The following is a 27,148-nucleotide window of genomic DNA, read 5'->3' as shown; positions in this document are numbered from 1 at the left end:
TATATATATATATAAAAACTCCAATAATGAAGGCACACGACACAAAAATTCAGTTCCAACGAATGTATTAGGCTAGAAGCATCTAGCGCTTTCAAGGGACACAGCCCCCGTCTTCAGGATGGTAGCCTCTTACAATACAACAATGTGGTCACAATGTGTGACCACATTGTTGTATTGTAAGAGGCTGGGGGGGGGGGTATTAGTCTCAGTGAGCAGCGGGTATTCTAATAGTAGTTGGCACCTATATATCACCATTTGTTTATAGGGCACCAGCGTATCCCGGTGTGCCTTACAATTGGGAACCACACGTGATGCTTACACATAACAGTAGATGCCAACAGCATCATCAGCAAGATTGATAGCCAGATTATTAATTTATTAAGTGCCTTATATAGCGCAGCATATTCCGTTGCGCTTTACAAAGGAGACCGTGATACAACAAACGGTATTTACAGACAGTCAAAATGTAGGAGGGACCTGCTCGCAAGCTTACTATCTATAGGGAAATAGGCATTGATACATAAGAATAGATACTGTATTCTTTATTGCATCGATTCCACCAGAATGCAAGGTTCCTGGTGTGCTGTATGATACGGTGACCCAGCATATTGGCCATGGGTCAGGAGGATGGAATATGTAAAAAAAAAAAAAGAGTGGATATGTGTGGACTGTATAGTGGGATGTGATTGGATAGGAGAGGATATGTGTGGGATGTGATTGGATAGGACAGAGGATATGTGTGGACTGTATAGTGGGATGTGATTGGATAGGAGAGGATATGTGTGGGATGTGATTGGATAGGACAGAGGATATGTGTGGACTGTATAGTGGGATGTGATTGGATAGGAGCAGTATATGAAAGTTATATGACTGGTTCTGGAATTTGATAAGTTTTCCTGAAGAGATGAGTTTTTAGGGAACGCTTATAGGTTTGGAGACTGGAGGAGTCTTATTGTGCTTGGGAGGGCATTCCAAGGAGTTAGTGCAGCCCGAATAAAGTCCTGCAGTCGGGAATGTGAGAGTGTGATGAGAGACGCAGACTCCAAATGGACCAGCTACCTGCAGAGGACGCTGTCGAGCTCTCTGTACATGTCTCCCTGCACTGTTTGTTACGTGACAGCTGTCACATGCATGAGGATGGGCACAGTGAGCTCCACAGCGCCAGATGTCACTGTATGGTTGTGACTGCTCCGGCTGTGCTGCTGCCGTGGTCTCTTCCCGAGTGCAACAGCTGGGAGTCGGGCGTGGGGGGCTGTAACATCTCCCTGTGTCATGGAACCTTACATAATAAAACAATTGTACAGCCTTACTTCCAGAGAGGTGATCTTATAGCCGCCATCATGCCAGGACTCATTGGTTGTATCTGATTATTTTAGTTTTTTAACAACAAGGAGGAACAGTGAAAGCATTTCCATAGTGTTGGCAAATAAGAATGAACTTATTCCCCAAATTCTGAATCTATAAAATCCTATTCTCTTTATGCCACATGTAAGCTGGCTTAACTATTATAAGGCCATTATTGTGTTTATTTAAATGGGTCTGCTCATAGAATTGTCTATGTTGTTAATGAGTGGTTGAATAACACTGTTGGTGCCCCCCCCCCCCCCACCCCCCATAAACTAACTCGATTTGGGCCGCTTTCACCGTTTCATGGAATGGGTTGAGACTGGGGGAGGGGTAATGCATGTGATGCTCCATGGTACATGTCACTTTGCTAGAGACCAGACACTGTGGCTGTGTCGGGTCACATGTATGTGCGTGATACTGACTGCTGCTCCTTCTATGTGCAGGATATAATCGCTGCCCCAGGTGAGCACCCGCTGCAGTTCCGCTACACCTTCTGGTATTCCCGGAGAACGCCCTCCCGACCCGCAAGCACCCATAACTATGAGCAGAACATCCGGCAGTTTGGTACAGTGGCCTCTGTAAGTGACTGTGCACACATGTATGTACCACACCGCAGCGCCTCCTCACACAGCAGTGCCTCGTTACACATGTACTGCACACAGCAGTGTCCCCTCACACACAGGTACACTGTCATGTATGTATAGCACACTGCAGTGCCTCCTCAAACACCGTTAAACGATTATGTATGTATAGCACACATCAGTGCCTCCTCACACACTGTTACACTGTCATGTATGTATAGCACACTGCAGTGCCTCCTCAAACACCGTTAAACGATTATGTATGTATAGCACACATCAGTGCCTCCTCACACACTGTTACACTGTCATGTATGTATAGCGCACATCAGTGCCTCCTCACACACAGGTACTGTCATGTATGTATAGCACACCGCAGTGCCTCCTCACACACTACACTGTCATGTATGTATAGCACACTGCAGTGCCTCCTCACACACAGGTACTGTCATGTATGTATAGCACACCGCAGTGCCTCCTCACACACTGTTACACTGTCATGTATGTATAGCACACATCAATGCCTCCTCACACACTGGTACACTGTCATGTATGTATAGCACACTGCAGTGCCTCAAACACCGTTACACGATTATGTATGTATAGCACACATCAGTGCCTCCTCACACACTGTTACACTGTCATGTATGTATAGCACACATCAATGCCTCCTCACACACTGGTACACTGTCATGTATGTATAGCACACTGCAGTGCCTCCTCACACACTGGTACACTGTCATGTATGTATAGCACACCGCAGTGCCTCCTCAAACACCGTTACACGATTATGTATGTATAGCACACATCAGTGCCTCCTCACACACTGTTACACTGTCATGTATGTATAGCGCACCGCAGTGCCTCCTCGCACACCGGTACATTATGTCATGTATGTATAGCACACAGCAGTGCCTTCTCACACACCGGTACACTGTCATGTATGTATAGCACACCGCAGTGCCTTCTCACACACCGGTACATTCTCACACACCGGTACATTATGTCATGTATGTATAGCACACTGCAGTGCCTCCTCGCACACCGGTACATTATGTCATGTATGTGTAGCACACAGCAGTGCCTTCTCACACACCGGTACACTGTCATGTATGTATAGCACACCGCAGTGCCTTCTCACACACCGGTACATTCTCACACACCGGTACATTATGTCATGTATGTATAGCACACTGCAGTGCCTCCTCGCACACCGGTACATTATGTCATGTATGTGTAGCACACCGCAGTGCCTCCTCACACACTGTTACACTGTCATGTATGTATAGCACACTGCAGTGCCTCCTCACACACGGTTACACTGTCATGTATGTATAGAACACCGCAGTGCCTCCTCACACACTGGTACATTATGTCATGTATGTATAGAACACCGCAGTGCCTCCTCACACACCGGTACATTATGTCATGTATGTATAGAACACCGCAGTGCCTCCTCACACACCGGTACATTATGTCATGTATGTATAGCACACCGCAGTGCCTCCTCACACACCGGTACATTATGTCATGTATGTATAGCACACCGCAGTGCCTCCTCACACACGTTACACAATTATGTATAGTACACAGCAGTGCCTCCTCACACGTTACACAGCAGTGCCTCCGCACACACCGTTACACTGTCATGTATGTATAGCACATAGCAGTGCCTCCTCACACACCGTTACACCGCAGTGCCTCCTCACACACCGTTACACAGCAGTGCCTCCTCACACACCGTTACACTGTCATGTATGTATAGCACACAGCAGTGCCTCCTCACACACCGGTACATTATGTCATGTATGTATGTATAGCACACAGCAGTGCCTCCTCACACACCGTTACACAGCAGTGCCTCCTCACACACCGTTACACTGTCATGTATGTATAGCACACAGCAGTGCCTCCTCACACACCGTTACACTGTCATGTATGTATAGCGCACCGCAGTGCCTCCTCACACACTGGTACACTGTCATGTATGTATAGCACACCGCAGTGCCTTCTCACACACCGGTACATTATGTCATGTATGTATAGCACACCGCAGTGCCTTCTCACACACCGGTACATTATGTCATGTATGTATAGCACACTGCAGTGCCTCCTCACACACCGGTACATTATGTCATGTATGTGTAGCACACCGCAGTGCCTCCTCACACACTGTTACCTTGTCATGTATGTATAGCACACCGCAGTGCCTTCTCACACACCGGTACATTATGTCATGTATGTATAGCACACAGCAGTGCCTTCTCACACACCGGTACACTGTCATGTATGTATAGCACACCGCAGTGCCTTCTCACACACCGGTACATTATGTCATGTATGTATAGCACACTGCAGTGCCTCCTCGCACACCGGTACATTATGTCATGTATGTGTAGCACACCGCAGTGCCTCCTCACACACTGTTACACTGTCATGTATGTATAGCACACTGCAGTGCCTCCTCACACACTGTTACACTGTCATGTATGTATAGAACACCGCAGTGCCTCCTCACACACTGGTACATTATGTCATGTATGTATAGAACACCGCAGTGCCTCCTCACACACTGTTACACTGTCATGTATGTATAGCACACTGCAGTGCCTCCTCACACACTGTTACACTGTCATGTATGTATAGAACACCGCAGTGCCTCCTCACACACTGGTACATTATGTCATGTATGTAAAGAACACCGCAGTGCCTCCTCACACACCGGTACATTATGTCATGTATGTATAGCACACAGCAGTGCCTCCTCACACACCGTTACACAGCAGTGCCTCCTCACACACCGTTACACTGTCATGTATGTATAGCACACAGCAGTGCCTCCTCACACACCGGTACATTATGTCATGTATGTATAGCACACAGCAGTGCCTCATCACACACCGGTACATTATGTCATGTATGTATGTATAGCACACAGCAGTGCCTCCTCACACACCGTTACACAGCAGTGCCTCCTCACACACCGTTACACTGTCATGTATGTATAGCACACAGCAGTGCCTCCTCACACACCGGTACATTATGTCATGTATGTATAGCACACAGCAGTGCCTCCTCACACACCGTTACACTGTCATGTATGTATAGCACACAGCAGTGCCTCCTCACACACTGTCATGTATGTATAGCACACCGCAGTGCCTCCTCACACACCGTTACACCGCAGTGCCTCCTCACCATGCTCTGTCTGCTGTGATAGGTGGAGCAGTTCTGGAGAGTGTACAGCCATCTTGTACGACCTGGAGATCTCACAGGATACAGTGACTTCCATCTCTTCAAAGATGGCATTAAGCCCATGTGGGAGGTGAGTGGTTCTCTGGGCATCCTGGCGCCCTCTAATGGCCAGCACCTAGTATTACTCTCCTTGCAGCACAGATATCAAGTTAGTATCATCTGCGACTTGTCCCCGACAGGATGAAGCCAATAAGAATGGTGGTAAGTGGATTATCCGCCTGCGGAAGGGTCTGGCATCACGGTTCTGGGAGAACATCATCCTGGCTATGGTCGGGGAACAGTTCATGGTGGGAGAAGAGATATGCGGGGTGGTCGTGTCCATCCGCTTCCAGGTGGGTTCCCTTCAATCCGTCGTAATATCTGCACTCTTACATTCTATTGGCCAGTATCCTGTGTGTATCTCTATTACTTCATTGTCATATGCCTCTAGCTCTCCGTGTGGCCACTAGGCCTCGCTGTGTGTCCCCAGTTCTCCGTGTGGCCACTAGGCCTCCCTGTTTGTCTACTGCTCTCCGTGCGTCCGCTAGGCCTCCCCTGTGTGTCTCTGTGCGTCCGCTACGCCTCCCCTGTGTGACCCTGCTATATGTCCCCATCTTATGGTCTTGCCGGTGTGTGACTATTTGATGTTTTTTCTCTACACCTAATACTGGGTTCTCCCTGTAGCCTGGCTTCCCTCTGTCTCCCTCCATATACACCCATTGTTTCGTCACCCGTCTTCCCTGCCTGTGTCAGGTTCCCCTAATGCAATCCCAGTTTCTGACCCCACAGGAAGACATCCTTTCCATCTGGAACAAGACTGCGAATGATCAGATCAGTACCATCCGCATTCGGGACACCCTGAGGCGGGTGCTAAATCTGCCTCCAAACACAATCATGGAGTACAAAACGCACACGGACAGCCTAAAGTAAGACCCTGCTGTGAAATCCTGGCGTAGCTGCACATGTTGTATTATATGGTTAATGCTGAGTTTTCTTTGGTTGCAGAGACAACTCGAGTTTCCGGAACACAAAGCTGACCCTCTAGCACCCCCTCTGGCGTCTCTGGTAATACTCGTGATACGCACACCGTGAAGTCCGGTACTCGCGGCCAGATCCTTGCCATAGGATTACTTGGCAGCTGGGACATGACATACTGGAACCCAGTTGGTAAACTGAGCCTCTTCTGCTCCCAGTTCTCCTATACCTCTAAGACTAAACGCTGCTGGTCATTGCAAAGGACTCTGGGAATTCCCGCACAGCAGAGTTTAACCATCAGCTAGGCCCTATGGAAATAGTGTTTGCGGGAAATTTAAAGAATTATAGCAATAAAATATTTTTGTGCAGTTTTAACGTTTATTAAATTGCATTGTGGGTAATGTACAATCGGTACTGCGTAGCACAGACATGTTCCGGAGTAGTGTATTATGGGCGCTATGTGGCCAAAAGTGTGACACCCCTTCTAGTCTGTGTGTTTGGTAGATCAGATGCTTTGACTGCATACAGGACGTACTGGTCACACATTAGTAAAATGGGTTGCACGGAAGAGCTCAGTGACTCTTAATGTTGCTTTGCCAAGGCCCTTTCTGGGCGTGTTGTATAGAGAGATGATCTAGGTTTGGCAGATGCCAGGAGAACACCTGACCGGTTCTGCTGGAATAATGAGACAATCTGGTAAAACCATAGGAAATCTGGGCAAATTATTGAGCAATCTCCCCCCCAAAACACACACTCGCTCACACTGTACAATATCTGGAGCTTTGAACAAGTCTGACCAATCAGATAATCGAAGCTGCCGTTTTTTGGCTTTTCTATTGAGGACTGGCCAACGTGCTCATGACCACACCGTAAAACAGGCTGATCACCCGATGATTATCAAATTAGACAGTTGTGTAGATATCCTAACACGGTATAGGTGCTTTGCCTTGCAGCTTTGTCCCACAATCTCCCTGTTAATGCCCATGGTTTTGGAATGATGCGTGTACAACAAGTGTGAGTGTGAGTGTGTGATGTTGGGGTGTCGACGGACTTTTGGCCACGCTGTAACTCCCAGAGGTTGCGAAGTCATTTAAGTTTAGCTGTGAGATAATCCGCCTACCATGTTGGCGTTAGTCCAAGGTGGTGGAACAGGGTGGGTACTCGTGGTCTCCTCCCTCGAAAGGTCTTTCCGGGACATTGTTGAAGTGCCCCATGGCAAAGATCGCGAGAGTCCCCACTACAAACAGAGGTAAAGCGGCCCAGAAGCAGAGGACGTCCAGCACCTTCCCAATCATAATCCAGTTCTCCATCTCCTGGTGGGACAAAGAGAGAGACACAATACAAGTTACTATCTATCTGCGCTGCATGTAGCGCCCCTTCATTGAGGGCGGTCTACCGTACAAATGCTGAGGGCTGCGTCTTATTACAGTAATATGGACGCACACCGGCTGCCTGGATTCTGCCGCCTGGACAGGGGAAAGATTACCAGGATGTTGACCTCCCTGTTGTCGCTATTATTTCACTTATGCAGCCAGTACGTTATTTGTGAACCACTTTTTACCCGGCATACAGGAGTCACAGAAATGTTGCAGCGGTTCCGGGGAGCATGGGTCACGCTCTAGGCCGAGACCGGCAGATAACGGTGCCACACTCACCGCTCCGCTCTTGTTCAGGTCCTTCATGCTGGCCGTGATGAAGTTGCAGGCTTCCACACACTCTTTTATCTCTGGAGCACAGTGGGCCAAGTTCTTGAATAGTGGGGTGGTCACCCCTACATCGAACCCGTCCACTGCAACGCAAGGAGGAGATCAGTTATGGGTGCCCTCACTATTGAGTCCCACCTTTACCAACCCCCCTTCCCCGGAGTCCCCGATCTACCCTGACACTGCTTGTGGTCTACCATCCTGGCACCCTCGCTGACTCAGTGCTTGCTCCTGGGCAAGCGTCTGTCCTCTCTTACCCCGATGCCACCAGCTCTTCCTCCGAACGCCCTGCACCATTACTGCTTCTCAGGTATGCCCGAAACTCACTCCCTCTCTCCTTACCTATCCGCCACCTCCACTGCCCCTTCTTCCCTTTGGATCCCTCCTCTTCACCTCTGTGGCCTCGGGCATCTCTGCTCATCCCATGCCGCTCCCGCTGCCTCTCGAACATCAGCTCGCTCCGCGGCTTCCTCAGCACGTACTCCTCCGCCTTCAGCATGATGCCCAGAGAGCTTTTCCTCCTCTCCCGGGGGGTCTCGTCCTCCCCTTCGCAGGGCTCCACCTTCATCCGCAGGTAGCGCGGGAGCACCTCCAGCAGCCTCTGCAATGCAGGTGGAGTATTACGTGCAGGCTGGGGTTAGTGAGGTGAAGACCAGGGTTCGGGACTACACACTCTTCATGCACTATTAGAGTCTCCTCGGAAGCTGTGCCTTTGACCTACGTGCAGAAGACCCTAACCCAGAACCTAACGCTCCGCATTGCAACTGTCCGGATGATAGGTTGACATTGACAAAAGTTTGACTTAAGCAAAAGGTCAGTGGTTGACACACGTGAAAAGGTTAACATAACATTTTTTTTTCAAAAACATTCTAAAAAAATTCATCAGAGTTTTTCATGCATTACCATCCACGTGGATTCCTGATTGGGGGTAAGGTCCCAAAGCATGGCGAGTAAAGTGAGCTACACAAATTGGGAGTCCTCGTTCTCAGACGCTGACACATAAAAATGTTAAAAACTCATGCCAGCCTTTTCACGTGTTGACCTTTTCCCATGTCACCCTGTTGTCCTATTGATATGTAATTTTCAAGTATGTAGTCAGTTCCAGTAGGTATCTGGAAAATAAGTCAACAGTTCGTGGGTTGACATACATCAATTTGTCAACAACAATAATTTTTTTTTTTTTTTCATACCATCCACGTGGTCTGCGATTCGGGAATAATAGCCTCTGCAGTGCACGGCGGGACACTTATTGGGGTGTTATAGTGGGATAAATTAATTGGGGAAAAAAAACCCTTTACTATTGTGTCGATCATTTCCATGAAGACCTTTTTGCCCTGTCAACGTCTTGTAAGCGTCTGCTTAATTACCCTGTCTACCTATTGATGGTCGATCGAATATGGGTGGAGCTATTGATCGATACACATTTCAACAACATAGCATTTTTGTACCAGAAGGAAAAGGTCAGACCGGAGGGAAGCAGCCATTTTGGGGGCTGCACTAGTATTCAAGAGAATACAAACTGTTACTATACTTATTAGCGCCATCTTGTGGCCTAACCTATTATAACATGGGGCCTAGCACTTTGCTAGTAACCAGTGACCTCCCACGAAATATGGGCACCATTGATTGTAAATCCAATAGGAGGAAATATAATTGCAGTGGGGGCAGCAACTGAAGGGCTAGAAATTAGGTGGTTTATCCCTTTTCACAAAAACTAATACAACCCACAAAATGGATGCCACCAGGTTTTTTTTTTTATACTGAGCAACACCCCGTGCAGCTAGTACAGCCTGAGACCGTGCAGCTAGTACAGCCTGAGACCGTGCAGCTAGTACAGCCTGAGACCGTGCAGCTAGTACAGCCTGAGACCGTGCAGCTAGTACAGCCTGAGACCGTGCAGCTAGTACAGCCTGAGACCGTGCAGCTAGTACAGCCTGAGACCGTGCAGCTAGTACAGCCTGAGACCGTGCAGCTAGTGCAGACTGAGACCGTGCAGCTAGTGCAGACTGAGACCGTGCAGCTAGTGCAGACTGAGACCGTGCAGCTAGTGCAGACTGAGACCGTGCAGCTAGTGCAGACTGAGACCATGCAGCTAGTACAGCCTGAGACCATGCAGCTAGTACGGACTGAGACCATGCAGCTAGTACGGACTGAGACCATGCAGCTAGTGCGGACTGAGACCATGCAGCTAGTACGGACTGAGACCATGCAGCTAGTACAGACTGAGACCATGCAGATGCAGCTAGTACAGACTGAGACCATGCAGCTAGTACAGACTGAGACCATGCAGCTAGTACTGACTGAGACCATGCAGCTAGTACAGACAGACCATGCAGCTAGTACTGACTGAGACCATGCAGCTAGTACAGACTGAGACCATGCAGCTAGTACAGACAGACCATGCAGCTAGTACTGACTGAGACCGTGCAGCTAGTACAGACTAAGACATGCAGCTAGTTATGTCTGAGCGGGGGACCCTTTTACTCACGTGCTTGAGGGAGGCGGTCAGGTTATGTGTGCTCGGCGACCGCAGGGACACGTTCAAGACGATGACGCAGCTGAGTACGATGAGCGTCGACACGATCATAACAAAGATCAAGTACCTGGAAGAGAAATCTGGGTTGCCGATAATCTTACCACACGAATCACAGCTGTGCTGGCTTTAACATCAATTTTAGAGTTCCACACGGCTGAGCTAATTGGAATATGTTACTTATACAGAGAGGACAAGGACCCATTTTGTACTGTAGGTTAAGGTTAATAATTGCAAGACTATGGCCTGATGATTCTCACTGAGTGTTAAGGTGCCCACACACTAGAACGATTTTTGGGCCGATTGACCGATTTCCGATAAATCGGTCGAAAATCGCGAAAGATCAGAAGATTTAACAAAAGATCCAAAGGAACGCACACGGGATCCTAAGAAAAATCTCTGGTAAAGATGTGCGCTTCCCTGAAATCTTTTGTCCAGGACGGACTAAAGATTTCAAGGCTAATTTATGCGCACATCTTACGATCGCAGATCTTTCTAGTGTGTGGGCACCTTTTTAGATGTATGAAGCCGTGATAAGGGAGGAGAAGTGAGAAAGTGCCTGGTACTTTATCACTGGCCAATCAGCTCCTGACTGGTAAGTTACAGGCTGGGTTTAAAAAGAGCCAGCTAGAATCTGATTGGCTGATGATAAAGTACCAGGCACTTTATCACTTCTCCCTTATCACTGCTTCATACATCTACCCCTGAGCTATAACTGACCCCCTGGTAACACAGATACTTCAAAGCTGATGACATCACTGAGGCCCATTTTAATGTGACCTATAGGTTCCAAGGAACTAATGACATAACTGAGTTTAACAGGAGCTGGTGACATCACTGATGCCCCTTTTAAAGTAATCCAGCTTGTGATTAATGACATCAATGATACAATGGTAAAGTAGCCCATTGATTCCTTAGGAGCTGGTGACATCACTGAGAACACAGTAATATGTTACCTGTTGCCTAAGACCTGGTGACCTCATTAAGATTGTTTTTGGTTCAATGATGTCGCTGGTTAAAATGATGTCCTATAAATATTGTCTACAATATGGCTGCCTCCATTGTGCTTAGGCCAGGAGTGGCCAAGGTGTCGATTGCGATCGACTGGTCATCCATGGACACTCATCCGGTAGATTGCAGTGATGCCAAGAAGCAAGAGGGGTCTTAATGGCTTTTTGCGCTTTGGCCTAGGCACATTCAGGCAACGATATCGGCCAAGTGTCACCATAAATTTCCATTTTCAACAAAAATAAAGCCTTTAATAGACACCATTATATTTATTATTAATTATTATGCAATGGGGCAAAATACTTATAGTGTCACTTACTTCCCGATGAGAGGGACACTCAACGAGGTCTCCGGAACCTTCTGAGCAATGAGGAACAGGAATACAGTCTGAGCCAGGAGGACGGAGATGGAGGTTGTGCACTTCTGGCCTCCGGCTGGAGGAGAGAAGGAGATGGCGACATTGAGTGAATGAGGAGAACACATAGAAGGACAAGAAAATCAGTGAGAAGTCCATAATGGCTTCTGCATTGATGTATCTCTCGGCTTGTTATTTTATACTTGGTGTAAATTCCAAATTATTCTGATGAGTAGCACCCAAGGGTGTGTTAAGTAAGCTTTGGTGTGATCTGACTGTGGCTCAGGACCTTTCTGGGAGGCTGCTATTGGGTTCCTCACTACCGCATTACAGTGAGTGAGTGTCACTTAAGATTTGTTAAGTCGGTGGCCCTCTTACCTTTGGCCGGCAGAAAGTATACGAGCACCACCAGCGAGGAGATGAGGACACAGGGAACAATGATGTTGACAATGTAGAACAGAGGTTTCCTCTGGATAATAAGACCAAATCTAATTTCTTGGAATTCGAGATCATCCTTGGAATACCTGTAGTTAAAAGATTTCCAGGCCGGGCAATGTTTTATTGCCCATTCCCCATTCTCTGGAAGGCAAAAAATGCAGTTGTATAAGACAAGACTGAGGGGACGAAGTTTGAGAAGTAGGACCACCTGGGCAAAGGACAGACAGAGCAGGATAGCCTGGGCAGAAGACAGAGCAGGGCAGCCTGGGCAGAAGACAGACAGAGTAGGGCAGCCTGGGCAGAAGACAGATGGAGGAGGGCAGACAGCAGGGCAGCCTGGGTGGAGGAGGGAAGTCTGGATGGAGGAGGATAGACCGAGCAGGACAGCCTGGGTGGGGGAGGGCAGACAGCAGGGCACCCTAGAAGGAGGACACAGAGCAGGCTGGGTGGAGGAAGACAGACAGGGCAGGCTGGGTGGGGGAGGACAAACATCAGGGTAGCCTGGGTGGGGGAGGGCACACAGAGCAGGGCAGCCTGGGCGGAGGATTACAGGCAGGGCAGCCTGGGTGGAGGAGGGCAGACAAAGCAGGGCAGCCTGGGTGGGGAAGGACACGGCAGGCTGGGTGGAGGAGGACACATAGGGTAGGCTGAGTGGGGGAGGACACAGAGCAGGGAAGGCTGGGTGGAGGAGGGCAGACAAAGCAGGGCAGCCTGGGAGGGGAAGGACACACAGGGCAGGCTGGGTGGGGAAGGACACACAGGGCAGGCTGGGTGGTGTAGGACACGCTGGGCTGGGTGGGGAAGGACACAAGGCAGGCTGGGTGGAGGAGGACACATAGGGTAGGCTGAGTGAGGGAGGACACACAGAGCAGGGAAGGCTGGGTGGAGGAGGGCAGACAAAGCAGGGCAGCCTGGGAGGGGAAGGACATACAGGGCAGGCTGGGTGGGGAAGGGCACACAGAGCAGGGAAGGCTGGGTGGAGGATGGCAGACAAAGCAGGGCAGCCTGGGAGGGGAAGGACACACAGGGCAGGCTTGGTGGGGAAGGACACATAGGGCAGGCTGGTTGGGGGAGGACACACAAAGCAGGGAAGGCTGGGTGGGGGAGGACACGCAGGGCAGGCTGGGTGGAGGAGGGCACACAAAGCAGGGCAGGCTGGGTGGAGGAGGACACCTAGGGTAGGCTGGGTAAAGGACACACAGGGCAGGCTGGGTGGAGGAGGACACACAAGGCAGGCGGGGTGGAGGAGGACACAGGGCAGGCTGGGTGGAGGAGGACACGCAGGGCAGGCTGGGTGGGAGAGGACACACAGATCAGGGCAGGCTGGGTGGGGAAGGACACAGGGTAGGCTGGGTGGAGGAGGACACAGAGGGCAGGCTCGGTGGAGGAGGACACAGGGCAGACTGGGTGGAGGAGGATACACAGGGCAGGCTGGGTGGAGGAGGACACAGGGCAGGCTGGGTGGAGGAGGACACAAAGCAGGGCAGGCTGGGTGAAGGAGGACACATAGGGTAGGCTGGGTGGAGGAGGACACACAGGGCAAGCTGGGTGGAGGAGCACACACAGGGCAGGCTGGGTGGAGGAGGACACAGAGCAGGGCAGGCTGGGTGGAGGAGGACATGCAGGGCAGGCTGGGTGGGAGAGGACACACAGATCAGGGCAGGCTGGGTGGGGAAGGACACAGGGCTGGGTGGGGAAGGACACACAGGGCAGGCTGGGTGGAGGAGGACACATAGGGCAGGCTGGGTGGAGGAGGACACACAGGGCAGGCTGGGTGGGGAAGGACACATAGGGCTGGGTGGGGAAGGACACAGGGCAGGCTGGGTGGAGGAGGACACGCAGGGCAGGCTGGGTGGAGGAGGACACACAGATTGGACAGATGAGGACAGGCCAGGTAAGACAATTTTGGTGGTGGAGGAGGACAGCTGAGCAGGACATTGCACATGAAACAAATGATTTGGCCAATCGTAATTACCCGTGAAGGCCGCAGGGTCAATATCCACCCACTCCATAGGTCCACCACTATCAGCGTACGCCAGCTGCAGGTCAATCTCCTTCGCATTGTACGTCTGAGATCTGCAGAGAGGGAAAGACTCCTTAGATTTGCAAAGGAAAGGCCTAGGGTTGATGGGAGATGATCCAGCTGTGGATCTACATGACTGAATTGTGATCATCTCTATACAGGAAGATACAGGAGCGCTTAGTGGTTATTCCATTGGAGCATATTCTGGTTACAATATAATATAAAGCCAAGGATGATGCTTTTACTATGTACTATTTATTGCCATGTACACATGGACCTATTTTGGGAGTTTAGGGCATATTAGCATAATGCAACACAAAACGTATTACCGCGTGCACAATTGTTGTATATCCTTTCATTTATGCTGTTCTACGAATCATTATCTCCTTTTCATGACCTCTCTGGAGGGAAAAGAAGTATGGCTACCAGTCATATATCCAAACAGACTCTCAGCATGCAGAAGTGGAAGAAAGGGCAGTCAACTGAGCTCAGGAATGTACCAAATCTCTGCTTACTACATGTGCCATTTGACTGTGGTTGCTATGGTAGTCACATGCTGCTATGCAGAATTATAGATCAGTAGTAGCAGCCTCAAGAAACAAACCGATGGAATGATTGCCTCTCCAGGGATCACAGGGTAACATGAGCGAGTTATTTTATAACTATCACACCTTGGCAACTGTCAGTCAAGTGTCTGGTCTGGTATTGGTCTGCCAGGCTCTCGTCTGAATTTCTGATCCTCACCTGAACACCAGGGAGCAGTTCTGCCAGTCAAAAGGAAAGTAGGTGACCTCAATGCTGCAGGTGCTTCGGAAGATGGCTGGCGGCAGCCAGTACATGTACCCAGTGCTGGACACAAGGACATTGGCATAGTATGCAACATCAAACTGGCCATCAATGCTGAAAAGGATATTTATATAAAAAGTGGTTACTTTACAGATCTAATGAGAATAACTGCATAGTATTCAGTGCACATAGCTAAGGGCTACATGTGCCAGATTGTTCTCTCCCGCTGTAACCCAGGCACATATACTACTGCTCTCTCCTGCTGTAACCCAGGCACATATACTACTGCTCTCTCCCGGTGTAACCCAGGCACATATACTACTGCTCTCTCCTGCTGTAACCCAGGCACATATACTACTGCTCTCTCCCGGTGTAACCCAGGCACATATACTACTGCTCTCTCCAGGTGTAACCCAGGCACATATACCACTGCTCTCTCCTGCTGTAACCCAGGCACATATACTACTGCTCTCTCCAGGTGTAACCCAGGCACATATACCACTGCTCTCTCCTGCTGTAACCCAGGCACATATACTACTGCTCTCTCCTGTTGTAACCCAGGCACATATACTACTGCTCTCTCCTGGTGTAACCCAGGCACATATACTACTGCTCTCTCCTGGTGTAACCCAGGCACATATACTACTGCTCTCTCCTGGTGTAACCCAGGCACATATACTACTGCTCTCTCCTGCTGTAACCCAGGCACATATACTACCGCTCTCTTCAGGTGTAACCCAGGCACATATACTACTGCTCTCTCCTGGTGTAACCCAGGCACATATACTACTGCTCTCTCCTGCTGTACCCAGGCACATATACTACTGCTCTCTCCTGGTGTAACCCAGGTGCATATACTACTGCTCTATCCTGGTGTAACCCAGGCACATATACTACTGCTCTCTCCTGGTGTAACCCAGGCACATATACTACTGCTCTCTCCTGATGTAACCCAGGCACATATACTACTGCTCTCTTCAGGTGTAACCCAGGTACATATACTACTGCTCTCTCCCGATGTAACCCAAGCACATATACTACTGCTCTCTGCTGCTGTAACCCAGGCACATATACTACTGCTCTCTCCCGGTGTAACCCAGGCACATATACTACTGCTCTCTCCTGCTGTAACCCAGGCACCTATACTACTGCTCTCTCCTAGTGTAACCTAGGCACATATACTACTGCTCTCTCCCGGTGTAACCCAGGTACATATACTACTGCTCTCTCCCAGTGTAACCCAGGCACATATACTACTGCTCTCTCCCGCTGTAACCCAGGCACATATACTACTGCTCTCTCCTGCCGTAACCCAGGCACATATACTACTCTCTCCCGATGTAACCCAGGCACATATACTACTGCTCTCTCCCGGTGTAACCCAGGCACATATACTACTGCTCTCTCCTGGTGTAACCCAGGTACATATACTACCGCTCTCTCCTGGTATAACCCAGGCACATATACTACTGCTCTCTCCCGGTGTAACCCAGGTACATATACTACTGCTCTCTCCCGGTGTAACCCAGGTACATATACTACTGCTCTCTCCCGGTATAACCCAGGCACATATACTACTGCTCTCTCCCCGTGTAACCCAGGTACATATACTACTGCTCTCTCCTGCTGTAACCCAGGCACATATACTACTGCTCTCTCCTGCTGTACCCAGGCACATATACTACTGCTCTCTCCCGGTGTAATCCAGGCACATATACTACTGCTCTCTCCCGGTGTAACCGAGGCACATATACTACCGCTCTCTCCCGATGTAACCCAGGCACATATACTACTGCTCTCTCCCGGTGTAACCCAGGCACATATACTACTGCTCTATCCTGGTGTAACCCAGGCACATATACTACTTCGCTCTCCTGGTGTAACCCAGGCACATATACTACTGCGCTCTCCTGGTGTAAAACAGGCACATATACTACTGCTCTCTCCCGGTGTAACCCAGGCACATATACTACTGCTCTCTCCTGCTGTAACCCAGCCACATATACTACCGCTCTCTACTGCTGTAACCCAGGCACATATACTACTGCTCTCTCCCGTTGTAACCCAGGCACATATACTACTGCTCTCTCCTGGTGTAACCCAGGCACATATACTACCGCTCTCTCCCGCTGTAACCCAGGCACATATACTACCGCTCTCTCCCGATGTAACCCAGGCACATATACTACTGCTCTCTCCTGGTGTAACCCAGGCACATATACTACTGCTCTATCCTGGTGTAACCCAGGCACATATACTACTGCGCTCTCCCTATGTAACCCAGGCACATATACTACTGCGCTCTCCCGGTGTAACCCAGGCACATATACTACTGCTCTCTCCTGCTGTAACCCAGGCACATATACTACTGCTCTCTACTGCTGTAACCCAGGCACATATACTACCGCTCTCTCCCGGTGTAACCCAGGCACATATACTACTGCTCTCTCCCGGTGTAACCCAGGCACATATACTACCGCTCTCTCCCGCTGTAACCCAGGCACATATACTACCGCTCTCTCCCGGTTTAACCCAGGAACATATACTACTGCTCTCTCCCGGTGTAACCCAGGAACATATACTACTGCTCTCTCCCGGTGTAACCCAGGCACATATACTACTGCTCTCTCCCGGTGTAACCCAGGCACATATACTACTGCTCTCTCCCGCTGTAACCCAGGCACATATACTACTGCTCTCTCCCGCTGTAACCCAGGCACATATACTACTGCTCTCTCCTGCTGTAACCCAGGCACATATACTACTGCTCCCTCTGCTGTAGCCCAGGCACATATACTACTGCTCTCTCCAGGTGTAACCCAGGAACATATACTACTGCTCTCTCCCGCTGTAACCCAGGCACATATACTACTGCTCTCTCCCGCTGTAACCCAGGCACATATACTACTGCTCTCTCCCGCTGTAACCCAGGCACATATACTACTGCTCTCTCCTGGTGTAACCCAAGCACATATACTACTGCTCCCTCTGCTGTAGCCCAGGCACATATACTACCGCTCTCTCCCGCTGTAACCCAGGCACATATACTACCGCTCTCTCCCGGTATAACCCAGGAACATATACTACTGCTCTCTCCTGGTGTAACCCAGGAACATATACTACTGCTCTCTCCTGATGTAACCCAGGCACATATACTACTGCTCTCTTCAGGTGTAACCCAGGTACATATACTACTGCTCTCTCCCGATGTAACCCAAGCACATATACTACTGCTCTCTGCTGCTGTAACCCAGGCACATATACTACTGCTCTCTCCCGGTGTAACCCAGGCACATATACTACTGCTCTCTCCCAGTGTAACCCAGGCACATATACTACTGCTCTCTCCTGTTGTAACCCAGGCACATATACTACTGCTCTCTCCCTGTGTAACCTAGGTACATATACTACTGCTCTCTCCTGCTTTAACCCAGCCACATATACTACTGCTCTCTCCCGCTGTAACCCAGGCACATATACTACTGCTCTCTCCCGCTGTAACCCAGGCACATATACTACTGCTCTCTCCTGCTGTAACCTAGGCACATATACTACTGCTCCCTCTGCTGTAGCCCAGGCACATATACTACTGCTCTCTCCAGGTGTAACCCAGGAACATATACTACTGCTCTCTCCCGCTGTAACACAGGCACATATACTACTGCTCTCTCCCGCTGTAACCCAGGCACATATACTACTGCTCTCTCCTGGTGTAACCCAAGCACATATACTACTGCTCCCTCTGCTGTAGCCCAGGCACATATACTACTGCTCTCTCCTGCTTTAACCCAGCCACATATACTACTGCTCTCTCCCGCTGTAACCCAGGTACATATACTACTGCTCTCTCCCAGTGTAACCCAGGCACATATACTACTGCTCTCTCCTGCTGTAACCCAGGCACATATACTACTGCTCTCTCCCTGTGTAACCTAGGTACATATACTTCTGCTCTCTCCTGCTTTAACCCAGCCACATATACTACTGCTCTCTCCCGCTGTAACCCAGGCACATATACTACTGCTCTCTCCCGCTGTAAGCCAGGCACAAATACTACTGCTCTCTCCTGCTGTAACCCAGGCACATATACTACTGCTCCCTCTGCTGTAGCCCAGGCACATATACTACTGCTCTCTCCAGGTGTAACCCAGGAACATATACTACTGCTCTCTCCCGCTGTAACCCAGGCACATATACTACTGCTCTCTCCCGCTGTAACCCAGGCACATATACTACTGCTCTCTCCTGGTGTAACCCAAGCACATATACTACTGCTCCCTCTGCTGTAGCCCAGGCACATATACTACTGCTCTCTCCAGGTGTAACCCAGGTACATATACTACTGCTCTCTCCCAGTGTAACCCAGGCACATATACTACTGCTCTCTCCTGCTGTAACCCAGGCACATATACTACTGCTCTCTCCCTGTGTAACCTAGGTACATATACTACTGCTCTCTCCTGCTTTAACCCAGCCACATATACTACTGCTCTCTCCCGCTGTAACCCAGGCACATATACTACTGCTCTCTCCTGCTTTAACCCAGCCACATATACTACTGCTCTCTCCCGATGTAACCCAGGCACATATACTACTGCTCTCTCCCAGTGTAACCCAGGCACATATACTACCTCTCTCCCGCTGTAACAGCACATATACTACTGCTCTCTACTGGTGTAACCCAGGCACATATACTACTGCTCTCTCCCAGTGTAACCCAGGCACATATACAACCTCTCTCCCGCTGTTACGGCACATATACTACTGCTCTCTCCCGGTGTAACCCAGGCACATATACTACCTCTCTCCCGGTGTAACCCAGGCACATGTACTACTGCTCTCTCCCGGTGTAACCCAGGCACATATACTACTGCTCTCTCCCAGTGTAACCCAGGCACATAGACTACTGCTCTGTCCTGCTGTAACCCAGGCACATATACTACTGCTCTCTCCTGGTATAACCAAGGCACATATACTACCTCTCTCCCGCTGTAACGGCACATATACTACTGCTCTCTCCTCCTGTAACCCAGGTACATATACTACCGCTCTCTCACGTGTAACCCAGGCACATATACTACTGCTCTCTCCTGCTGTAACCCAGGCACATATACTACTGCTCTCTCCCAGTGTAACCCAGGCACATATACTACCTCTCTCCCGCTGTAACAGTACATATACTACTGCTCTCTACTGGTGTAACCCAGGCACATATACAACCTCTCTCCCGCTTTTACGGCACATATACTACTGCTCTCTCCCGGTGTAACCCAGGCACATATACTACCTCTCTCCCGGTGTAACCCAGGCACATGTACTACTGCTCTCTCCCGGTGTAACCCAGGCACATATACTACTGCTCTCTCCCAGTGTAACCCAGGCACATAGACTACTGCTCTGTCCTGCTGTAACCCAGGCACATATACTACCGCTCTCTCCCGGTATAACCCAGGCACATATACTACCGCTCTCCCCTGGTGTAACCCAGGCACATATACTACCGCTCTCTCCCGCTGTAACCCAGGCACATATACTACCGCTCTCTCCCGGTGTTACCCAGGCACATATACTACCGCTCTCTCCCGGCGTAACCCTGGCACATATACTACCGCTCTCTCCCGGTGTAACCCAGGCACATATACTACCGCTCTCTCCTGCTGTAACCCAGGCACATATACTACTGCTCTCTCCCGGTGTAAACCAGGCACATATACTACCGCTCTCTCCCGGTGTAACCCAGGCACATATACTACTGCTCTCTCCCAGTGTAAGAGAAGCCCTCTCAGCGGTATCTTCTGACAAATAATAGCTACCTGTGTCCTTTGACCATACTGAGCTGAGCACCTTGTAAATGAACTTGGCCTATTACGTTAACCTACTTGTTCTCCAGAACAATGTCTGGCAACCACACCATATCATGCCGGATTCTTAGAACCTGGATACCACCATACTCGGAATCATTCCAGGTCAGCCGGTAGTCATCCCATTCCTGAGGAGAGTCAGTAAACAAAAAGCAAAATGCACCTTCAGCCAACTGTATCTCCCACGCAGAGCTGTTTTTTTTTTTTTTTTATATTGGTTAGTGGAGAACAAAATACATCTGCTGTGTTACAATTTCCAATACATATTTCCAATTTCTTATTAATGTGAAATATGGACCCATTGTTATATATTTATTAACAAACTAGTTACAAGCCTGTCATAATGACGGCTTGGTCCTCCTACCTCCAATCTCTGTCTTCACAGCTCCCTCTGTCCATATCCAGCAAGTTTGAAACCGATCATTTTGCTTTCACTTTCTGTTGATTAATTTGGTCCGTTGAGTGGCCTCTAGTGGTCACTGGTGGTACTTCACCCCAGAGGTGAGGCATTTTTTGGCCTTTTATATATAGATAAACGCTGGCAGATGAGGGGTCATTCATATACTTTGCATATGTTCAGAACGGGTCCTGATAACGATTTGGAGGAGGGGGCTGCAATGAGCTCAGTTTGTCTCTGCTTTATGTAGAGACTGCACTAATATAGACCAAGATGGGCTCTTTTGTCCCTTATTGGCGTGCAGGGCCATATTTATATACTGGTGGTCGGAGACCAGGCCCACATGGCCAGGATGCATGGCAGCGAGGGGGTCAACCGTCCTGTGTCTGCATTGTTTTGAAATGGGCCAATCAGTGATGAGGTGCCAGTTGTACGAGAAATAGCCATTGACAAATAGTAGGACTACAGCCAGGAATGCTTAGACCCTAACGAGGTCAGGGATCTCCATTGATGTCAATTAGCCAAGTCATTTCTTTAAAATGGTCTCCAAGTGGGCTTATGTGTGTGTCTCTATGTAAAGTATCCAGTAGGTCTAGACCAGGGGTTGCCAAACGTATCCTCAAGATCTAGCAACAGTTCATGTTTCTCAGGCCACTTGTGGATCTATAGGAGGAATGAATGCAGCCTGTTTGACGATGTGACAGTTAGTGATGACTACACCTGTGCACCAGCTAGGGGTTCTGGGAAACGTGGAACGGTGTTAGATCTCAAGGACCGGTTTAACCACCACCCCTGGTCTAGATCATAGATTCTCAAACTTGGTCCTCAGTAACCAAAACATGAACTGTGTGGGGCCCTTAGGACCAAGTTTGAGAAACCGTGGTCTTAGATGAAAATATTTGTTTTCAAGAATTTCCCGTACAGTCGTTACAGATACACGGATGGCATGAAGAGCGGGGGCTGCTACCAGCATCTTGTATGTGATGACTGGTCTTTGGCGCTTTTAGCAATGAACTAGTCTTGGTTAAGACTTTTCGAGTAACATTTAAGACAATGGCCTTTACAACAAGTGCACCCAGATCCTGCAACTACAGAATTGCACGAAATGCTATTCCATTATTCTGCTATCCTGAAGTGAGTTCCACCATCTCCAAGCTTTGCCCTCTGTCAGCTTCCGTTCAGGGCTTGGTCCAGTTCAGTGACCAGCGTCATCAACGTGTCAATGCATACACAGCAGTAAGTGGTTCCATGGCCAGTGCTAGGACCTGGTAGTGGCAGCAACTATACCCACCCACTGCACAGTATGATGGTAAAAGGGTATCCCCTATTGGCTGGGTCCATGAGACCCCAAAACCAATGTGATTGTTTAGCACAGACCGCAATGCACATCCGGTCGAAATATTATGGGATACATCTACGGAAGATCCGATGTTACCCCTTGCAATCAATCAAATTATATCTATTATTCTTTAAAAGGTGTTAAATAAAAAAGAAGTAGAATTTGATTGGTTGCTATGGGCAACAGATTCTCCTCATGTGCTTCCAACACCCAATTTAATGCACATTAATAACCAAACATTGAGAGAATCGCCATCTCACCAGCTGTAGCCACACGTTCGTTGTCATGGTTTCCTCCTTCTCTTTCTGGAAATAGAAATGAGAATTTCACGGTGTTATTAGTAAATAAAATTGGTTTCCCACCAATCGCACTGGTGGCTAAGCCATAGAACAATATTGTGTATGGGTTCTATAACTGCAGAAACCCAATGCCAGCCTATGCCGGTTCCTCCATGGAAGTAATGAGCACCTAAGCTATTGGTGAGTAAAGAGTAATTACCAGGGAGATGAGGTTGGTCAGGGTGAGTTTGAGCCGAACTTCAATGATGTCATTGATGGACTTCGCTGGACGGAACTGTTTATCATAATTTGCGAATAAGTCTTTTATCAGTCGGGTTTCTTCGCTGGCCATGGAACCTGGAAAGGAAGGAGATACCATGACAGATGTTGCAGAGGTGGGTTCAGAAATGCTTACATCAGCATCTATCGACAGTAGACTATGGGCCAAGAGGTTTCTATTGGTGGATGCCCATCTATGACTTTATGTAAATGCAGCTACAAGCTGTCAATAGTTTCCAAACATTGGTGGGATACCATTGACAATTAAATCTTTGATGGCACTCAACCATGAGTGCGCAAACCATGGCATCGATGGTGACTGCACTGAGGAGAGATGGAAATTGCATTGCGATGTTTTTTAACCATCAATGATTTTATTTTGATGGTAGTACTTAGAATTCAATGGTGGCATTCCGATGTGATGATTCGATGGTCCCAACCCACAGCCCCCCCCCTTGACTGGCCTTGCTGAAGATATTTGTGTGTGTGCAAAAAGGGCTTTTTTGCGCATGTATAAATCATATTACTTTTTCTACAGATTTCAATTGATGCATTGCTCAGTTGCCATCACATCGAAAGATTCAATGATGGAAGCCCAGCCATCATTGGATAGTGGGCTTCCGATGTCCATCCCTACCCAATAATCTGATTTGTACACGTTATAATGAAAGAAATCCTGGAGGCCTATCTCAAATGTCTGTAATTGGAGTCAATATACAGTATAGGACATGTCCAACCGTCCACTCTAATCGAATTGACCCGTGTGAAGGGTTAGCAAGAACCTGATTCAGAGATGGGTCAGCAGCAGTGGCGTAACTCCAAAATAAAATCCTGCCCAATATTTTTGTCTATCAGAACTTCCTCATGGACTTCCTCATCTGTAGTTAGGCAGAAGGAGGACAAGGTTGGATAATGGAGGGGAAGAATGAATTGGGTGGGGCGAGCAGTGGGGAGATGGGAGGAGATCTTACCTCAATTTTGGAGAGGAAGGAGGCAAAGTCAGTGGTAGCGAGGAGGGCGAAGGAGAGAGTTTCAAAGAGATGGCGGGGACTGGAGGACATCAAAGACATAAGTGATTGGAAATAAGATTGCTTGGTGAGGGAGAGAGCAGCACTGTAGGAGGAGAGAATAAACTTGAAATGGAGGAAGTCTGCCTGAGAGTGAGATTTCCTCCAGAAGTGTTCAGCAGAACATGCACATTTTTCTAAGAATCTGTTAGCTTGGAGTGCCGCGGTTGGTGTTTAGAGCGGCGTAGAGTGACAGTGGAGAGGGGGGTGGCTGCCTGGTTGGGGCAGGTCATGGTGGAAATAGGAGAGAGGAATGTCTCTAGGGAGGACAGGATAGCAGGGTCAAGAGACCTGAGATTGCATCTGGTGATGGTGGGTCTGGGCGTTTAGAGGAGAGGGGACTATGAGAGGGTGAAAGAAAGCAGATGGTGGTCAGAGAGTGGGAAGGAGGAGTTTGAGAAATCAGAGAGATCACATCAGTGGGTGAAGACAAGGTCAAATGAGTGGCCAAGATTATGATTGGGGGTGGAGGTCCATTGAGAAAGTCCAAAGAAGGAGGAAAGGGCAAGAAGATTAGTGGAGGTAGCATAAGTGATTTCAATAGGAATGTTAAAGTCCCCGATGATGATAGAGGGGAGGTCGGTGGAGAGAAAGTGTGGAAGCCAGGCAGCAAAGGGGAGCAGTGGCCGGGGGGGGCGGTAGATTACTGCCACAAGTATGTGAATGGGGTGGAGGAGGCAGATAGTGTGGACCTCAAAGGTAAAGGTGATGGAGGGCTCAGGTGGGATGACACTAAAGGTATAGTTAGAGGAGAGAAGGATGTCCACTCCTCCACCCTGGCAGCCATCTGGTCTGACCGAGTGGGTGAAGGAGAGGTCTTCATAGGAGAGGGCAGCAGGGGAGGTGGTGTCAGAGGAGGAAAGCCAGGTTTCAGTTATGGCGAGAAGGTTAAGAGTGGGAGATGAAGAGGTCGTGGATCGTTGGCAGCTTGTTGCACATAAATCTAGTATTCCAGAGTGCACAGGAGAAAGGAAGGGAGGTGTCAGGTGAGATAATGTCATTATATTAACCCTTAGATCTTCCTCAATGGTGGAAATCTAGGCAGTTTAGAGATGTGTGGCTGAATGTTAAACATTTGCCTCCAGGCAAACATATGACTGCCTACTCTCCCAGATGTTGCAGAAGACTCTCAATTTTTCCAGAAGTCTCCCACATCCCTACAAGAGTAGATGGATGTCCTGTTTCATAGTGAAGTAAGCAGGAGGAGGAGATAATATAGGGAAATACATAATTTTAGCCACACCTCCTCCACGCTGCAAATCACAGAATTTTACTGTGCCAAGGGTATGGCCTAACGCTCTGGGGTCCCTATCCCTGCCCCCAAATCTGCCCCCAAATATTCAACTATATCTCCAATCCAGGCTTCCTCTGGAAGATGGACAAAGTTGATACTATAGGCAAACAATTAGGCCAGTCTTTATTATAGTTCCACCCATGGGCGGATTCAGGGGGGGGGCACCCGGCACTTGCCCCCCTGTCATTTCATGAGCTGAGGACCGGGGCTTTCCAACAAGCCTGGCCCCGTGTCGCTAGCCCCCCCGGGAACCAGAGATATCGCCAGACAGAAGCTAGAACGGTTTTCCCATAAGATAACATGGGACCCGATAATTCTGACCACCACCTGGTTCCGACGGCTCCTCCCTCTCTTTCAGCACCTCTCACAGCACATGGAGCTGGTAACTTCCACACAGCAATACCACCCTCGCCAAGAGGGGGACAGAGATGAGGGATTAAGGGAGGAGAATAACAGTGATGAGAGAGGCTGAGTGAGAAAGGGACAAATAAGAGAAAGACAGGAGGGGCAGGAGGAGGAGAGGGACAGAGATGAGAGAGACTGGAGATGAGAGGTACAAACATTAGAGAGACTAAGGGGGTGGTGAGGTACAGAGATGAAAGAAACTGGGGAGAGGGATCTGTTAAGGACGAGAGGGACAAAGATGAGAGAGACTAGCGGGAAGGACAGAGATGAGAGAGAGACTGGGATAGGGACAAAGATCTGAGAGGATGGGGGAGTGGACAGAGATGGAAGAGACTAGGGTAGAGTGGACAGAGATGGAAGAGACTAGGGAAGAGGGACAGAGATAAGAGACTTGGTGGAGGGACAGAGATGAGAGAGAATGGGGAGAGGGACAGAGATGAGAGACACTGGAGGGAGGGACAGAGATGAAAGCGAATCAGGGATGAGGGGGATATGGATAAAAGAAACAAGATGAGAGACTGGGGTGGAAGGAGGTATATACTGGAGAGAGATAGAGATTAGATAGTGGTACATAGATGAAAGTGAGATGGTATAGTGGGGAATAGAGATGGGAAGTGACTGGAACTTTTACTTCCCCTGCACAGGCCCCACATATGCTCCTAATCCACAGTCCATGAACAAAGAGGGAGGAGGACAGAGATTAGAGGGATGGTGATGGGGGGATGGGGGACAGAGATGATACAGCGAGTGACAGATACATTGATTTGGCCTCAATGAAAATGCCAGATACTACATACACAATAGTTTCTAGTATGGCATATATAAGATTTCATGCATTTTACATGCACTGGAAAGTAACACACATAAAACACATGTACGCTATACCAGTATGTCTGAGCCCTAACACCGTTGGGATGCGGAATTCCTTTACCAGCGGAAGGTGGAAGCGGATTTTCCTATATACTGGACTATTTGGCCAGCACCAGGCACAGCAGGGTACCCCAGTGACTATGCCAGGGGGCAGACAGTGGTTACAGCACGCAGTTGCCGGGCATTCTGCAGTTTGCTCCCGGTGGGCCTACAGGGCAGGTGGGCACTGTCCCCCACACCCCTGATACACACACACACATATATAAGTGACAGACTCACAGCTCAGGGCGGGCAGCAGTAGCAGCAGGCACCAGATCATGGTCATACCCAGCTTGTGGCACAGTCCGTTCTGAAGGGTAGAATGTAAGAGCGGGCATG

The 27,148-nt window shown here is 49.1% G+C and overlaps 2 protein-coding genes across 2 annotated transcripts in view; one reads left to right on the top strand and one right to left on the bottom strand.

Moving 5' to 3' along the window:
* LOC146075959 (eukaryotic translation initiation factor 4E type 2-like) overlaps nt 1-6,514 on the top strand; it is a 25,283-nt gene extending 18,769 nt beyond the window's left edge. The window contains exons 2-6 of the mRNA XM_083185683.1: nt 1,791-1,925; nt 5,146-5,250; nt 5,360-5,512; nt 5,949-6,085; nt 6,165-6,514. Coding sequence (XP_083041809.1) covers nt 1,791-1,925; nt 5,146-5,250; nt 5,360-5,512; nt 5,949-6,085; nt 6,165-6,204 — 570 coding nt within the window. The 3' untranslated portion in view covers nt 6,205-6,514. The remainder of the gene's footprint in view (nt 1-1,790; nt 1,926-5,145; nt 5,251-5,359; nt 5,513-5,948; nt 6,086-6,164) is intronic.
* A 470-nt stretch (nt 6,515-6,984) lies between these two features.
* Nucleotides 6,985-27,148, bottom strand: LOC146075958 (acetylcholine receptor subunit epsilon-like). The gene is made up of 12 exons (XM_083185682.1): nt 27,050-27,148; nt 23,076-23,212; nt 22,838-22,882; nt 20,860-20,969; nt 14,939-15,094; nt 14,147-14,247; nt 12,112-12,312; nt 11,698-11,812; nt 10,326-10,440; nt 8,180-8,438; nt 7,790-7,923; nt 6,985-7,447 (listed from the first exon to the last, which is right to left on the bottom strand). Exons 1-12 carry the CDS (start codon nt 27,093-27,095, stop codon nt 7,265-7,267), a joined length of 1,602 nt encoding a protein of 533 aa, XP_083041808.1. The 5' UTR covers nt 27,096-27,148; the 3' UTR covers nt 6,985-7,264.

This window comes from Crinia signifera, chromosome 4, assembly GCF_055691185.1.
Source record: "Crinia signifera chromosome 4, ASM5569118v1, whole genome shotgun sequence".
Classification (NCBI taxonomy): domain Eukaryota; kingdom Metazoa; phylum Chordata; class Amphibia; order Anura; family Myobatrachidae; genus Crinia; species Crinia signifera.
Note: the sequence above shows the minus strand (reverse complement) of the source record. Positions and strands in the feature narration are given on the sequence as shown.

Coding starts and splice junctions, on each gene's coding strand:
- LOC146075958 (XM_083185682.1), bottom strand. CDS start 27,095: ATGACCATGATCTGGTGCCTGCTGCTACTGCTGCCCGCCCTGAGCT. Junction 11,813..12,111: donor ATACTTTCTGCCGGCCAAAG/GTAAGAGGGCCA, acceptor TCTCTCCTCCAG/CCGGAGGCCAGAAGTGCACA. Junction 8,439..10,325: donor TGACCGCCTCCCTCAAGCAC/GTGAGTAAAAGG, acceptor CCTGCATTGCAG/AGGCTGCTGGAGGTGCTCCC.